Raw genomic sequence first — 14853 nt, forward strand, 5'->3', positions numbered from 1 at the left:
AACCCTAGCTGACAATGTTAATCCTCCTGCAGTGCTAACCGCAATGGTTCAGATTATTTTCTGCCATACTGTGCAGTTTTGCTTGGGCTATGTGAAATTCATCCTCACTCAAAAGTGTCAAAGTAAACTTCTGTCTTCTTAAAAACCTTTTTTTTTTTTTTTTTTTTTCTTTCTGTCTGGGAAAGAAATGCAGTGGTTGGTGGTGATGGAAAAGGAGTCAGGAAAGAGAAGGGAAGCTGTGTCAATCAACAAACTGCAAACCACTTTGGATATAACTTGGCGTAGCTTTGCTCTTAACAAGCAAAACCAATGGAAACACCACTCGTTTATATATCTGGGGCGGCATAGTTTACACGTCTTTAAATTAAGAGAACTTCTGTTCAGATATATCCCTAAATGCTTACCAGCCAATTCTTCTAACAGGCAACAACTACATTCTAGACTCTTACCTAGGAATTATCTAGTGCTGTGATGATCAGGGCTTTAACAGGAACCATTCTCTTTTCATCTCCTCATGTCTCATATTAAATATCTTCTCCTGATTGGCATGAAAATTATACCTCTAGGGAAGAAATTTGGGAAATTAGTGACCCGCAGAACACATACTTACGACATAGGTAACTTCGCTGATCCTAAGATGCTGGCTCTCCTCCTTCCTTCCAGCTGTTTGATTGCATTTAAACAATTATAGAAAACTCCATTGCATTTTGTTGTTGTTGTTGTTATTTCTATGTGAAGTAGTTTGCTGCAGTTGCCACATGGAAATTACAAGCATGACTCATCGAGGATCTACTCTACTGTTATGGATGGAAGAGGATATAGTCTAGAAAATGCTTTGAAAAAATAATTGAAGCTTGTTATTTGAGGTAGTCATAAAAATATTGGTTTATATTAAATACCATGGCGTTAGTGTTTGTGGAAGTTGTCATGCTGATATGCTTGGGGAGTGAACTCAGCTTATCCACAGAGCAGATAGAGATTGGGCAACTACAGAGTAAGAGTTATGTGATTAAGCCATTAATATTCATCACTGTAATCTTTTATGGGAATGTGGACACCTGCCTACTGCAGTTTCAACCATCTAGACTCCTCGTGGCAGCGGGGTAGAAGAATTTCTGTTCTCATTGGCAGTCATGTTCACCCTTCACTTCCTCCCCATGCCAAAGGTTTTGTTGGCTTTTCCTCCATAATTTTCTTCTAATAATTTGGCTTGTGTAGCAGAAATGGGCAAGTCAAAATGACTGTTGGGGCCATATCAGTATAAATATATGCATTTACTTCAGCTGTATCTTAGTCAGCATAGATACAGAGATACGAAAGGTGCTTATGCAAAATGGTGCAGTAGTTTGACTAAAAGCTATTTGTTTTACCCTAAACTGCATTTTGCATATTCCTGTTCAATCCTACTTTTAAAAGAAAATTCCATTATTGAAATACATTGCAGAAAATGGCTACAGGAGTAAACGAGCCTCGTCACATAGGCAATCAATAGGGAGATGTCTGTTTGTATATGATTTTACATATCTGCAAGCTGGCGGAGACATCCAACTACAAAATACTGCACCATGGGACATTGTGTAGATATCTGATACTTTCCAAGGGATTTGGGGTCCGTAAACTAATGAATGCACTACATGTAGCCATATATGTAGATTTTTCACCTCTGGCGAATATGGTAAGGATAATTTACTTCACTTAATAAGCAATTAAGTGCAGTTCAATACAGCTGACTACTGTAAGTTAAATATCCATTTTACAGAACTGTTTCAGGACACTGTATGTAAGAGAGCACAAATGAGAAGAAATTGCTCATGCAAAATGTGAGAGGGGACGACAGCTTGTGTGTGATGCCTCTCAGTACTATGAATTTCATTTCATAGCACTTTTGCTTTTTGACAGGCATACTCTCCAGGCTGGGGCAGGTTGCAGTGAAAAAAAAATCTAGGTTGGTGTGTAACTTTGGAGCTCAGTGTGGGGGATGTGGCTGAATGCTGTGATTCCCATCGGGGTGTACAGAGATCTTGGGTAGGGTGAAAGTTGTGACTGCCGCAGCCAGGTTGGCTGTAGGGTTTCAGTGGTGTCAAGGCAAAACAGAGGGGAGGTTACTCTGAGGAGACTGAGAAGCAATTTCCATCAGAGGTGCAACACTTAGTAGGGTTTCAGGACTCAGTCTGCACCACAGCACCATTGTTCTGAGGCTTGCACAGATAGACATGGGAAAGGAAAGCAAGGATGCACCAGAACTCTTCCCCCTTAATACCTCTGTCTACCTCACTTAGCAATAAGGTGCAAACCACTAGGGTGCAAACTACCACACCCTTTAGAAAGCCAGGGACTGTTATTATCATCGCCTTGCTGTTTAGCAGTCACTGCTACTCACACATGTCACTTCACAGTGGGAAAAATACTGTTCAAATCATCAGCAAAGTGAATTTCTTGATGGTCCTACTGCTACAGCAATTCTCAGCATCACCTCCAGCATGGGCTGGAGCTGATGAATTACCCAAATGGCCGCAGAGTTGTCAGAAATACGTACATGCAAAACCCAATCAGCCTGATCTCCCCAAAGAAATCTGATAAAAGAGAATACACAGCCATACTGGTTTTGCTCTGCTGCCAGGTCCTTTCTGTTCGCCTTGCCCAAGAGCCAAGCCTCAAGACATGGGCCCATATTTCCTTATTTATTTTAAACAAAAAAAGATGGGTATAGAGACCTTAGAAGGCACCGAGGCACCATGCCACAGCAGAGAACTTGTTTTGTTTTGCAGCCACTGAGACTGCTGCTCGACAGTTAATTCATTGTGGGGTTGAAGAAATGCAATCCAACTTTTAACTATTTGTCTTATTTCAGCATAACCTAGTGTGAGACACATCTACGTATCAGACATACAGTGCAGCAACTTTAGTAAGGGTTGATAAGCTTTATTAAGCATATATTTGTCCACCGTTTGTTGACTGGAAGCTATGAAAAAATATGATGTTACTCCTGCTGCATGTTTAAATGATTGCCTGCATACGTATCCATGACAATATCTATTCATCTTCTCTTCTTTATATATGTTTTTATTATAAATATCTTTGTTCTAATGGAACATTTTAATATCAAAGTTGACACAGTGAAGTGTAAATTAGAGTAGGTCAAATGAAAATCAGATATCTTTATCTTGAGTTTATTCCAAGTAGTTGGGTATTGATAAGAGAGATCTGATTGCTGCCTGTACGTCAGGACGCAGCAGCCCGCAGTTACCCATGCCTGCTGGTCAAAGCCTGCATTCCACGCTCCGCCTGCCAAGTCTGCGGCAAATAACTTTCCCAGACATAGGTGATATGCAGAAATTAAATTAATCCATGTTGCAGGGAGTTTACAGGGCTTAGCACATATATGCAGTTTCAAGAAGAGAGTGATTTTCTGTAATCGTTTATCTCAAGCATAGGAAGCATATGCATGATTATATAATTAACAGAATATTTGTTTGTCAGTGTTTGGTTAGTGTGCATAATAATATCATTATTAGGCCTTCTGTGCTCCTGTATTATCAGATTGTTATCTCCCTGCTCCTTTAATTCACTGTCTCTGCTTTTTAGATTAATCACTTTGCTAAACTCTGAACATTTTAAGGGCTTTTTGACCGTGAAGGGAATGGTCTCTGACACCAAAGCAGAAGTTACTTTAGAGCAGATTCTAATCTTTTTGTTTTCTTGGTTGTTGTTATTGTCGCATCCGGTAATCACTTTTGTAGGGTGGTGCTCGAGTCCCTAATCTTGTTCCAAATCATTATTTTTAAATATCTGCTCTATTCTAACCAGCTCTGCATCACTCCAATTACCCTCACTGCCTCTTCTGTCCATCGCACCGCAGGCAGCAGTCGCCCAGCCCAAACCCCCTCTGCTTTCACGTTTTTCTTCCTCCGTGGTTGGTGCTGCTGCTGCTGCTGAAGATGACTGTACCAGGCTTTCCTGGAACAGATCAAAACTGATACAATGCTGATACTTTCCATTGTGCTTGTGAAGTTTTAATTCTTCAAGTTAACACTATCTTTCCTCCAAAGGCTCAGATATCTTGGGAAATAATTATTCTCTGTTTCTTTTTTCATTATTATTATTATTATTATTTATTTTTTTTAACATTCGATCTACCGTCTTGGAAAAAGATAGGTTTCTAAATAAACAGCCGCAAGGCATTTATCCCTTGATCACGTATTATGGAAGGTGTCATTGACATTTTCCCTTGTTTTTCTTTGTGAAACCTGTTTCTTGTTTTTTTTTTTTTTTTTTTTTTTTCCTTTCAGCACTCTCGGTAGCAGTCTTAGTAACCTTTTTCAGCACATGCAACATCTGTACAACTTTTCATGTTTCCTATGCATTCCACCTCTACTTCTCTGCTTTGACTAACAGCGTTATGTAACATTGTACTCATTTTTGAGCATTTCATTTCTCTGCTTCTGAGATTATAATCTATTTTGTGCCTTGCTAGATATGATAAATATTTCATGTATTTTACCCTATTACCAATTTCCTTTTCTCTCCATGCTGTCTGTGTTTATTTCAGTAAACGTCAGTTTCTTTCTTTACCTAGCCCTGATACATTCCCCTTGTTTTATAGTAACGTGCGTAGTGATAATTTAGCTCTTCCTATATGTATCGATTTGTCTGTTCTTTGTGCAGAGGCCATGCTCTGTTCATCACCCTCCCCACTCCCCTCCACCTTTGCTCCTTCAATTTTGCATGTGCAGTTCACAAATTCTCTTAAGTTGATACTCTAATTATTCTGGCTGTGTGTCTGCTTGTGTAGCACAGTTCATCCCTTCTTTGCTTGATGATGCAACTCTCCTTTCCAGACACAGCCTAGACAAACAGAGCGCAGTTTATCAATAAAGAAGTTTAATTTCCCCCTTATCTCGCGGCTTGTACAAACTTGTTGCGTTCAAGTTTGTCTAGTTGGGTTACTTTTTCCCGAGTGCATTGTGGGAAGCCCTACGACTGGCTGGCAGCTATTGATTTTGTCCCCACGTTACCATCTTCCGCGCTTCGCCCCTCTCCGTGGTTTCGGCGGTGCCCGTCCCCTCCCGTCCGCGCTGCGGCGGCGGAGCCTCGGGGCCCGGCGGGGCGCTGCGGGGTGACCCCTCCGGACGTCTGGGGAGGAGAAAGGGGGCGGCGGGGGGATGGGGGTTCCGCTGTGCGTTAGCAGCGCGCCCGCCGCTGTTCCTTCAGCTCCGTCGGTATAAAGCTAGGAGGGGAAAGAGCAAACTTCCTGCCCCGCTCGCTCCCCCGCCCGCAGCCCCGCACTGCCGCCATGCACCTGCCCACCGCACAGTTCCACGAGGCGGGGTGGGGGCCGCGCCGAGCACGCCGGCAGGATATTGTTCAGCCTTCACCCCCGCCCCTCCTCCTCTTCCTCCTCTCCCCCCCTTCCCCGACGTTCTTCTCCCCCCACCTCCCGCCGCCGCAGGCCCCCATCTGCCGCCTGCGGGCGTTGCGCGGCGCTGCGCGCTGGGCATTGTGGCGGCGCAGCGCAGTAAGGGCCGCCTCACCCGCACCCAGCTGCCTGCAAATTCGTGCGCGCCCGGAAGCCGCACGCCCTCTTCCCTCGGCCCCCCCCCCCGCGCGCCCGCCGGGGGTGGGGCCCCCCCCCCCCGGCCGGCCCAGCCCAACCGAACCGGAGCCCCCAAACAAAAAAAAGCCGGTGGTGGCCTCGGTGTTATTTTGTATTAAAATGAGGAGGAGGAAGAAGAAGCAGCGGCAGCGGCGGCAGCGAGCGGTAGCGGAGAGGAGGAGAGGCTGTGAGCAGGGGACGGCGGCGGCAGCGGCAGCAGCAGGAGGAGGAGGAGGAGGAGTAGTGATGAGTCAACTAATAATTTAATGGGGACAGAAACAGAGAGGGAGAGGGGGGGGGAGCGGAGCGAGCAGCTCCGGCCGGGGACACACACACACACACACACGCACACACAGATATCCGTGTAACATCCAGCAACAACACCGAACCGGCCTAAATCACCACCGTGCCCAGGCAGCCAGGGGAAGGGAGCACTAAATAACAGAAAGGGAGGGAGACAAAAAAAAAAAAACAAAAAAACAAAGCCAGCCATTATTATTCTTTTTCCATTATTATTGTGGTTGAGTATTTTTGTGTGTGTGTGTGTGCAGTTGTTTTTTTTTGTTGTTGTTGTTGTTTCTTCTTCTTTTTTTCTTTTTTTTTTTTTTTTTTGGCTGGTTTGGGTTTTGTTGTTCTTGGCTTTTTGCAATCTTTCTATTTGATATTTTCTCCCTCCCACCCCCCATCTCGCTAGTAACTCTTCTCGGAGTTCCCAGATTTTTATTTTTATTTTATTATAATTATTTTTTCTTTTGCTTTGCAGACAGGGAGCCCGATTTATTTATTTATTTATTTTAAAGCACTGATCTTTTCGTGATTTTTTTTTTTAAATTATTGTTTTATTATTATTATTATTTCCCATTCTCATTTCTCCCGGCTCTGGACTCGCAGGGAGTGCAACCTCGTCACTTTTTGTAGTGGTGCTGCTGGGTGCTTCCTTCCTCCCTCCGCGCTTTCTCTCCCTCCTCTCTCTGCGCTCCCCCCGCACCCACAGCAGCCCCCGGTAAATGAGAGGAGACAGGTCCTCCTCTCTGCTTTTTTTTTTTTTTTTCTTTCCTCCCGGGACCGCAAAGGCGAGATTAAAAGTGGCGTTTTAGTGTCTTTTTCCTGCGATTTTCTCGACACTTTTTTTTTTTTTTTTTTTTTTCTCTTTCTTTCTTTTTTCTTTTTTTTAATCTCCAGTAGCGATCTGCGAGGCTGAGGTTTCCGCAGAAAGTTTGGGGGCTGTTACGGTGTGTATTTCTGCGGAGGGGGAGGGGAGCGGGCTCCTTCTGTGTGTGCTGCTCCTCTGGGTGCCTATTGGAGAATAATAGTGTAAGTGACAACCTAGAAGTAGACTTTCTGCTCTTCACACTGGATAGAAAAGCTGCCTTTTTTTTTTTTTTTTTTTGGGTTTTATTTTTTTTTTTTTTTTTTTTTTTTCCCCTCCTAATACCCCCCTCTCTCACTTGCATTGGTTTTATTTTTGAAAGGACAGCCAGACTTAAGTCACCTCCCACCTCCATTTAAACCTGCTACTTTATTTTTATTTTTATTTTTTATTCTGAATTTTGAGCACTTGTCTGATCAATTGCTCTTCAGCTCCTTCCTCTGCCGCTCTCTCAAAAGATATTTAATATAGATTTTTTTTATTATTTTTTTATTTTTTTTTTTTTGTCCATTGCCATTTTTGCTCATGGCTACTCTGTTTCTCGCTACCTATTTTTGCCCCTCCCCGCCTAAAGGAAAATAGCAACAAGAAAACAAGAGAAAAAAACAACAACAAAAAAAGAATATTAGGGGAAGTAGCCCTCAGGTCTGCTGCCCCCCGCACCCCCCAGAAAGGGGGGACCTAGGAAAACATCACTCTCGAACTTCTTCCTCCTCAAGAGCTCGGGCTGCAAAGGAAACCTCCTTTGTTTTTGTTATTTATATGCTGTCAAGTTTTGAAGTGGTGAGTTTCGGGTCGGTTTTGCTAATTTCACTCCGAAAACTGCAGTGTTTCTGTTTCTAGATAAGTACTTTGCTTCTTTGTCTCTTTAAAAGGTCACAGCGAAAGCTTGGCCTGGATCGCAAGAGCCATATGGAACGGATAAGTGCGGAGCCTCTCTCAAATGTGATTATGGGGTTTTATGGGGGAGGGAGGGAAGAGGAGGGGAAACGAATGGGGAGGGGGCTGGTTCGGGAGGAGAAAAAGAACCGGTAGAATAGCGTCGCGACAAAAGGGGACCCCGGCCGGTTCCCATTCAGAAATTGTACGGTGTGCCCGGGCGCTGGGAAACCGTGCCTCGAAAATGTGCTCGGCCCCGAACGCCCGTGCTGAGAACTTGTAGTTGGGAGAGATGCCTGAATGCGAGAGCCGGGGACAGTCGGCCTGGCAGCGGAGCGGAGAATAGTTGCTCCCTGCAGCCCTCTCCCTGGGCAGGCCCCGCTGGTTGGTGCTCATCACTATTCCACGCTGAGGTTTCAGTGAACTTTAGCCTTGGGCATGGAGTTTAAATGAGTAAATTAGGTGTTTTATGTGCATGTAATTTTGCTTTGTAACATAAAGCTTTTTACAAGATGACTAAGCGGGGAAAGGATGCCGATGGGTGGGTATTCCAAGGCCGAGTGAAATGACCCATTTGGTGGTTGGGTTGCAGTCAGGGCAGTAACTGAGCGGCGATCTATCACTTTTATGCACTGTACATGATGGAGTGCGATTCTGACTCATGATGACTAGATACTTTTTGTAGCAAAGAGCTTTGGTGCATTAGAGTACTTCCCAAGTTGCCAAAAGTGATGAGGATTTTCTTATGTGAAGCTTTTTTTTGTTTGTTTGTTTATCGTCCTTCCCCTTTTATTTTTATTTTTTAATTTTCATCCTCTTATTCTTGAGAAGGACCAGAAAAGCAGCTCTGTAGCACGTCAGCATCGTCAGAAATGTCAGAAGATGTTAAGGGTTTGGGACTGTAATTCTCTCCTTGGACTGCAGTTAACACAGTAAAAAAGGAATACTCATCCCAAAGCGGCTAAAATAAGCATGTTTTCCGTTAATGAAACATGCGACCTAAAGCAGATGGGATTGAGAAGAATGGGAAACCTTAGTGTGTCACCTTAGAGTGTGAGGAAAAATAATGATTTTCTAAACTTTGGCTGCTCTCTGGCATTCTTTAGGTTGTTTGTAAACGTTCAGATTAATATATTACCTCCTTCTTCGCTCTATCGGGAAAAGCAATGCAGTGTTCACATGACAAAAAGCAACTTATAGAATTGTCATTGCCGTATATATCAATGACATAGAATAGCATATATGAAAAATTCCTGAGACGTTTATGCTTTAATAGCTTTGCGATGAAATGTGCGGAAAATGTGCTGAATTACTAGGCAACTGAAAGAAAGTAGCAATTATCAGATTCACACCAGTCTTTCTGAACAGAACTTCCCCAGTATTAGTAGTTGCACTCAGTAATGTAAAAACTAGTTCATAAATTAATGTCTAGTCACCTGTCCTTAGTGATTATCTTATACGCATGGCGTAATTGTCAGCGCAGTCACTCCTTTCTCTGTCAGAGAAAGGCAGGGTAAAATCCCTGACAATCATAACAGTATTGATGAATGAAATCATAACCTGAAAGATGTCTCGCTTGTCAGCAATTGATGGCCCCTATACTTGGTAAAATAGATTCTGATGAGTGGCAAAAATCCTCAAAACCTGCTGCGTTATGTTCTAGGCGTTGGGGATTTTTAGTGACTTAGCTGGAATTGTTACTCATGGACTGTGGTTTCGAAAGTTTGTGAAAAGAGAAATACAGGCAAGCTAACATACGCCTTTTTGTAATTTGTTATTGAAATTACTTCCGAATTTGGGTTTTGTATATTTGTGTGAGTAGGTAATTTCACATCACCAAGAGATTCTTAGATTCTTTATATTTAAGGCTTTCAAAAGTTCTGTCGAAATTGTGATTTTTTTTATTTTTTTTTTTTTCAGCACTGTGCTTTGTGAGATGCTGCCTTTCTTCCTCTTAGTTTTAAAAAAATTGAAAATAAGAGACTGCTCTATTTAACAGTGAAAGCCTAATGCCTTAAGAATTCTTCATATGCTTATGTTAAACTTTGCAGAAGTTGTTGAACTTTCCTAAAAAAATCAATCGGGCAACTCAAAGCAACCGCCTCTCATTGCTGTTTTCTGAAGTTAAATGCTAAATTCTCTTCTAGTTTTTATTTTTAAAGTGTGGGAGTGAAGTTGTAAATGGACAATGTTCTACTTCACTAATAAATCTGTTGCTTCCTCAGCTAAAGTTTGAACAATCTCTCTATTGTTGTGCATCCATTTTTTTTTATCAAGTAGATTAAGTACAGTTTCACTGGAATCTTTTTCTTTCTCTGTCTCTCCCTCTTGTTTTTTGTAACACAATAAAACCACCCAGGATTAATAACAAATCTTCCTGTGTGATTTGTAACAATAGCTGTGTTGGAGCATGTATCTTGACAAACGTCATCATTTCTATGAGTCTTAGTCTCTGCCAGATTTATAAGAATATTTGGGAAGGTTTTGTTAAAGAGGTACTCTAGTTGGCTTTTAAAAAATAATTCCATCGGATTATGGTGATTGATTTCTCTATAAACTGGGGTCATTTTTTTGGAGAAGTTTGTTGGTTTGTTTCTGTTTTTGTTTTTTAAGGCATCTTCTGCCTTGTTTAAAATAGTTATTTGCTCTTCCTTATAGGCTTATGATGCATATACATCTCTGTACATGTGCAGGCTGTGTACGTATACATATGCGCACACGTGTACAACATATATTTTTTTTGAATCATGGCAGGTGATCTTTAGAGGCGGGACTGAGTATGGATCATTTGAACGAGGCAACTCAGGGGAAAGAACATTCAGAAATGTCTAACAATGTAAGCGATCCGAAGGGTCCACCAGCCAAAATTGCGCGCTTGGAACAGAATGGGAGCCCATTAGGAAGAGGAAGACTTGGAAGTACAGGAACTAAAATGCAAGGAGTGCCTTTAAAACACTCTGGACACCTGATGAAAGCTAATATTAGAAAAGGTAACACTTTTTTTAATTCTGCATTTGAGAAATATGAATTATAATATTTGTGGGGGGAAGCATACTTTTGTAGATTCTACTTCATTTATATTTCAGGATTAAATCTCCATTCTAAAATACTATATATTCCCAACTCTGATATAAATCACATTTGGGAAATGTAAGCTTCATGCTTGGGTGGAGCATCTTGCTTTACAGGGTGGAGTCTGATTTTTGCTAAGGTAAAGGCTAGCTGTCCTGATTAAAGCAAATTCCTACATTGAAATAGAAGTAATATAATGTGTTAATTCTTAGAGTACGTGTTGGGCTCAGAAATGCATTAATCTGTACGAATAAAGACTGAACCCCCAAAACAAATTCTCGCCTTCCCTCTGAATTATGGTACAATCTTGGGAGGATAGCAGTATTTCCATAACAGTTGGAAGTTTCTGTTTTTTTTAAAAAGCGAGTGTGGAAATCTTGAGGTATCACATTGGAAAAGTCATTTATGATGTCAATCTTCACAGTTTATTTTCTTAAGTACAATTCATTATTGAACAATGAACAACTTGGGTGTCATATTTTTCAGTGGCTGGTTTGCTGTAATTAGACATTTACACAAGGATAAGACACGTTTAGAATCACTGTTGTTTGTATGTGAATGGCTTTTGTTTGCCTTAAAAATACTTTCAGTGAACAAAAATCTATAAATTTCGCATACTGAAATATATAACCCCTTTTTTGACCACGTTCTGCAGGCTTGCTAATTTAAATAGAAACATGCTGTATGTAATTTTGCATTTGTAATAATAAAGCAGCCTTTACTTTTGTACAATTGGTATATGTTTATAATCCAGATTTTTCTTGCGTTTGCTAAGCTAAGTGAAAAATGCAACCAAGACTATTAAACGCACAAAGTTAGAAGGCAGAGGAATTTCATTGTGTCTGATGCGTAACATTTATCGTACAATCATTTATTTTTTTCCTCGCTTTGGCGAAAACAAAGAATATATTGATCCTGAGATGAACAGACACAGCAGTCCGTATTGTTAGATCTTTATCTATTAAAAATGGCAAAACAGCACTTCAGCAAATTCTTTGGCCTCTGCTCATGATTACCCTATTTATTGATTGTTTGCCAAGAATGTACGCATCTTAAGAAAGCCAGGGTAAGAGCATTAAAAATATAATTTATTACGGCTTTTCAAGCAGAGTGCATTAATATTGTACAGTGAAGCAGTGGGGCTATATAAAAAGGACTTTCTGACGCCTGCAAACATATAAGTTCCATAAATTCCTAAATAGGAGATTTCAGCTGTCTCTGGTATTATGTGATATTTGCACAGCAAACTTTAATGCCAGGACAGTTTTAGACAAGGATTCTACAGACTTCACTGCTCCTTATGGTAGACGTGCTGTTTACACAGACTCATAAACCTTCAGCAAAAGCTCTAACACTGCTTTCAGGTTTAAATCATGCTGTATTTTTAGCAGCGAGCACTGACCAGTGCTCTCCCCTTTAATACTAGAAGGTTATGGAGTTGCTGCAATTGGAGGTCTTGCCAAGTACTAGCAGGAGAGATCAGCCAGCTAAGGTTGTGCTCTCCTGTACAACATTTTTCACATTAACAGAAGGACACGAGTGACAGTTTGCTAAAAGATTTAGTAGCTTGATTTGTAGTCAGATGAGACCTGTGTCGCGCTACCAGGATCCACCTCTGATAAGCTATGCTGGACATAGGAATTTGGCCAGGAGCTTCTCCTGTGCTGTTTAAAGTACATTTTTTCAGAATACTCTAAGTCCTGCATACATGTCAAAAAGTGTGCTGCACACAATGCAGTACCTGTGCATTGCTAGCTTTATCTAATCATAAGCTGATTTGTAGCAACTGATAAGGAAAAGGACAAATCTGTCTCGGCTGTTTTTGATTGTGTATGCCCTGTTTGCTAAAATGAAGCTTTGTTTACTTTTTATCTTCAGGTATTAGCAGTGAAACTACTTAAGAATTTTGAGTCCTTTCTTTCAGTCAGATGTTAGTAGGTGAAACATCAATTGTGAGAGTGTGAAGGGGGGAGGGAGAGGAAAGAACCAAAACCTTTTTGCAGATGAAGTACGTGTGTATGTTTTGGAAAGCTCTCTACAGCTTAATTAAAAGCAATGAAGAAATCACCAGTTTGCATGTACTGCTTTTGCTTTGGTCTTTTTTCCCTTCCTGATCAGTCTCAGTGAGATTTAAAAAAAAAAAAAAAAAAAAAAAAAAAAAAAAAAAAAGACAAACAAACAACAAAAAACACACAAAAACCCGAAAAAAACTCTCCTTCCTGCACTGCCTAAATATTGGCAAGCTTTTAGTCCTGTCTTTCATGCTGAGCCTATTGGGCAAATTGGAGTGAGTTTGTGAGCTTTTCCTGCAAGCCTAAAGGGGTTTGTTTGCCAGAGATTGACTCTCTGGTGAGCAGATGTAGTTTAAATATACAAGCTTAAAAGGTATCTTTTTTTTACTGTGATTTCTTGCTGTATGTTAGAGCACAAATCAACAGACATGATCTTAAAGCATTTCTGTTGTCAACAGTAAATCTCCTCTCTCAGCTGCAGGATGCCTTGTGCACCAGAGCAGGTTAGGAGGCTCTGTCAGTCTAGAGGGCAGTGGTTATAGAGGCATTAACATTGTAGGACTAATTGGAGTTCCTGGGTGCCCTGTTAAAATAACCCTTGTCATCATTTATGCTAAAGATGATACCCCTCTGGCAGGCTGCCATAAGGCGGTTCGGTACATCTGCTTTTAACCCTTTCGTTTTCTGTCTCTGGGAGATTCTATCCTGGGACAGGGCTGAACCTGAGGCAGTGGGATAAGGTGTCCTTTATTGGCCGGGGGTGGGGGGTGGTTTTCTCCAAGTCTGGAAATCTGGCTGCTGGGAGGGACGTCGTCTTCCCTAAAACAGCCTGGGTTGTTGGTTAGTAATTCTGCCTGTTGTCAAGAGGGAATTTTAAAAATAATAAAATAAAAAAAAAAAGGGAAAGAGGCTGTTTGCTTAATATTTAGAGCAGAGGCAGAGGGAAGGGTCTGTCATGAGATGCTACGGAACTGGAAATTAGTAATTGGTTTCAGGCATACCGAAATAGCAGTGAATACCAGGAATGTTGAATGCGTGTATATGAAGCAACAGAAAAAAAGCTCAAACTGCAGGTATGCTCCTTAAAATGGCATTGAAATCATGATTTGTTTCTTAAAGATGCGAGTGAAAGTGGTGCTCAAGTGTACTCAATGAATGAGGCATGAATTAGCGTTAACTTTTGCCTTGTTTCCTCGGGTGCCCTTTTCAGAGTGAATGTATAACATGCGAGGTGATTTGTTGTCGATGCTGAAGGTAATGAAATATTTTTGGCAGAACGGAGAAAGTTTTAGTGTTAACGAACAAAATTATGTGGCTGGTACTAAAATGGCTCACACTGAAGACATCTGCAGTGTGTATTTAGGTTCTCGTGCTGCCTGCTACTCACAACAAATCAGGCAGGACAGAGAGAATCAACTTCTCTTCAGTTAACCTTGTGATTCCTATAGCAGGTAATTCTTTCATCTGTATCCCATCGAGGAAGATAAATTTGCATTTCTGCTTTTCATAGAGAGCAATGTTTTGCAGAACTTTATCTTTTTGAAGGAGGTTGAGGGGAAAGGACTCCGGGAATATGTTTATCAAATATTTGTGATGATTCCTGATGCCTCATCTGCCTGTTCATACAGGTTTTATTTACATAACGCTTTGTAGACCCACATACTCTACTATTACTTCAGTTTAATACATGAAATTTATTTTTTTTTACAGGAAGTATGCTTCCAGTTTTCTGTGTAGTGGAACATTATGAAAATGCCATTGAATACGATTCTAAGGAGGAGCATGCAGAATTTGTGCTGGTGAGGAAGGACATGCTGTTCAACCAACTGATCGAAATGGCATTGCTATCCCTTGGATATTCTCACAGCTCTGCTGCCCAAGCTAAAGGTAAATAAGGTGATGAAATTGTACAATGAATTGTGTTAGTTTGAGGGGCTCTAGGGAAAAGCAGGATTTCTTTCAGGAATGAGATGCAAGTTTCACTTGTTAAACTTCTAGCAGATTCTATCTTCATCTTTTTGTTTCTTTCCTTAATGCATTTTTTGTTTAGTTAATGCATAGTTTGTTCATGTGGAATATTGAGGTGGAGTCTTTTTTCTTTCTTTCTCTCTTTCTCTCTTTCTCTCTTTCTCTCTTTCTCTCTTTCT

At 41.1% G+C, this 14853-nt stretch overlaps 1 protein-coding gene and 1 long non-coding RNA gene across 6 annotated transcripts in view; one reads left to right on the forward strand and one right to left on the reverse strand.

Annotated features, from left to right (window-relative positions):
- SATB1 (SATB homeobox 1) overlaps positions 1 to 14853 on the forward strand; it is an 89761-nt gene that overhangs the window by 10804 nt on the left and 64104 nt on the right. The window contains exons 1-4 of one of the 5 annotated variants that reach the window (XM_042888943.1): positions 6754 to 7526; positions 7619 to 7688; positions 10377 to 10612; positions 14417 to 14593. In XM_042888943.1, coding sequence (XP_042744877.1) covers positions 10402 to 10612; positions 14417 to 14593 — 388 coding nt within the window. In that variant the 5' untranslated portion in view covers positions 6754 to 7526; positions 7619 to 7688; positions 10377 to 10401. Of the gene's footprint in view, positions 1 to 6753; positions 7527 to 7618; positions 7689 to 10102; positions 10118 to 10376; positions 10613 to 14416; positions 14594 to 14853 lie in introns of those variants that run through there. The other 4 variants (XM_042888942.1, XM_042888946.1, XM_042888945.1 and 1 more) reach the window with 4 other exon arrangements.
- On the reverse strand, positions 2907 to 5372 carry LOC122189626. Its single transcript, XR_006181894.1, has 2 exons — positions 5016 to 5372; positions 2907 to 4845 (listed from the first exon to the last, which is right to left on the reverse strand). It is a non-coding gene; the product is annotated as an uncharacterized LOC122189626 (long non-coding RNA).

The sequence above is a fragment of the Lagopus leucura genome, unplaced genomic scaffold (assembly GCF_019238085.1).
Source record: "Lagopus leucura isolate 7727_CA_CO unplaced genomic scaffold, USGS_WTPT01 Super-Scaffold_100157, whole genome shotgun sequence".
NCBI classification, from domain to species: Eukaryota; Metazoa; Chordata; class Aves; order Galliformes; family Phasianidae; genus Lagopus; species Lagopus leucura.